The 1,656-nt window shown below is 37.4% G+C and overlaps 1 protein-coding gene across 1 annotated transcript in view; it reads right to left on the reverse strand.

The window, feature by feature from the left end:
* LOC119573484 overlaps positions 1-1,231 on the reverse strand; it is a 15,911-nt gene extending 14,680 nt beyond the window's left edge. Inside the window, exons 1-2 of the mRNA XM_037920701.1 lie at positions 1,224-1,231; positions 710-794 (exon numbers count right to left, since the gene is read on the reverse strand). Of these exons, the coding sequence (XP_037776629.1) occupies positions 710-794; positions 1,224-1,231 (93 nt within the window). The remainder of the gene's footprint in view (positions 1-709; positions 795-1,223) is intronic.
* Positions 1,232-1,656: the final 425 nt, after the last annotated feature.

Raw genomic sequence — 1,656 nt, forward strand, 5'->3', positions numbered from 1 at the left:
TCCAACAAACGTAAATAGTTTCGATTGAAAAAAATGCACTGAATAGAAAATTATAAAACGGATTTTATATAGTTCTCAAAACATTTGAATTATTTGATTTCTATGATTGAAGACGGAATGCAAAACAAAAATCTTACTTGCTACCCCATCCTTCCTTTGTGCGACGTAGCATTGACATTTTACTATAGCAGGTTTGATTAAATTAGATGTAAATGTAAACAAAGTTGATGTTGAATGTATTCATTAAGATAAACAGTAGGTTAAATGAATTGCTCATTGTCATCCAATCAAGATTTTGGCTTTAAGTTTACCTTATAAAAACAAAGAATTATGAACAATTATATTCAGTTTAAGCCTTAGCCGAAATTGGGGGAAATGTTACATAACGATGAAGCAAATGTAATTATTGTTTAACTTAGTTTTCAGTCCCTGTTGATTAAAAAGTGGGGAATGTGAGAAATGAACATTTCGGTTTGTTTTTATTTAATAGTGTAATTTCGCTTTTTCACATTATCAAAAATCCGATATCGGTAAAAAAAAATGGTCTAAAAGAACGTTGTCGATAAAATAATGTTTGTCCCTAACTTTGCTCCCTCCCTCCCTCTCTCTCTCTCTCTCTCTCTCTCTCTCTCTCTCTCTCTCTCTCTCTCTCTCCTCTCTCTTTCTTTTTTCTCGATGTTGAAAACAAACTGGGTTTCTTGAAACCTACAGGTCCGGCCTCAACAAAATGGTCTTGGAACCAAGTCTTTTTCTCGAGCTGTTTTGGTTCTACACAAACGAGGTAGGCAAGAAAGCTTTACAAGGAGCAACTTGCAGTTTACAGGAGATTGCAATAGGCTTCGTGAACTCGCCCTAGAAGCCCGAGATGGAGTTAGAACAAAGAATAAACTTAACTGCTTATAGGACACCCCTTGCAGAGAAATTCGGCGAACAAACATATCATCTAAGTGCTTTATATATAATAGCAGGATAGAGGGGCTGTGACTGCACTGATACGCTGCGCTGCACTCAACGTATGTGTGTGGTGTGTGTGTGGTTGTGTGTGTGTGTGTGTGTGTGTGTGTGTGTGTGTGTGTGGTGTGTGTAAGAAAACAATGATCTCAGTGTGCATTTTCATCAGATAATAAATATTTATTTTAGAATTAATCCCAGAACTTCATGGGAACTTTTTTTCGATGAACAACACAACTAGCATTGTAAATCACGTTGCACACATTGCAGACCTCAACATGCTACCGAGAAAAAAAAGGATAATGAAGAAATTATTTATCTAAGGCTCTCGACAGTAATTTCCACACTGAATATTCTTGAAGGACACGCACAACCCCTTTTTTATCCCAGTTTAAAAATCTCAAAGAAATACCTCAACAGATTTTTTTCTTTCTTTTCTAGATCAATGACCATGAAGATTCCCTTGTTACTGGCCTCAACAGTAGCGCTAACGGGGCTGTTGTCCCGCGCGCAAAAATCTCCGTCTGTTGCGTACGTCACATCCAACATTAAAGACAGGCATTTGATCCTGATTAAAGGGGTCAAGATGGAGACACCTCAGCTCTTGCTTCCTGCTAAGTCCTTGTGTGAGTATGCGAAGGGAAGCACCTGCTATTACCATTACCATTTGTTATCATTATCGTTTGTTATCACTAGGAGTTTATT

The sequence above is a fragment of the Penaeus monodon genome, chromosome 5, assembly GCF_015228065.2.
Source record: "Penaeus monodon isolate SGIC_2016 chromosome 5, NSTDA_Pmon_1, whole genome shotgun sequence".
Classification (NCBI taxonomy): domain Eukaryota; kingdom Metazoa; phylum Arthropoda; class Malacostraca; order Decapoda; family Penaeidae; genus Penaeus; species Penaeus monodon.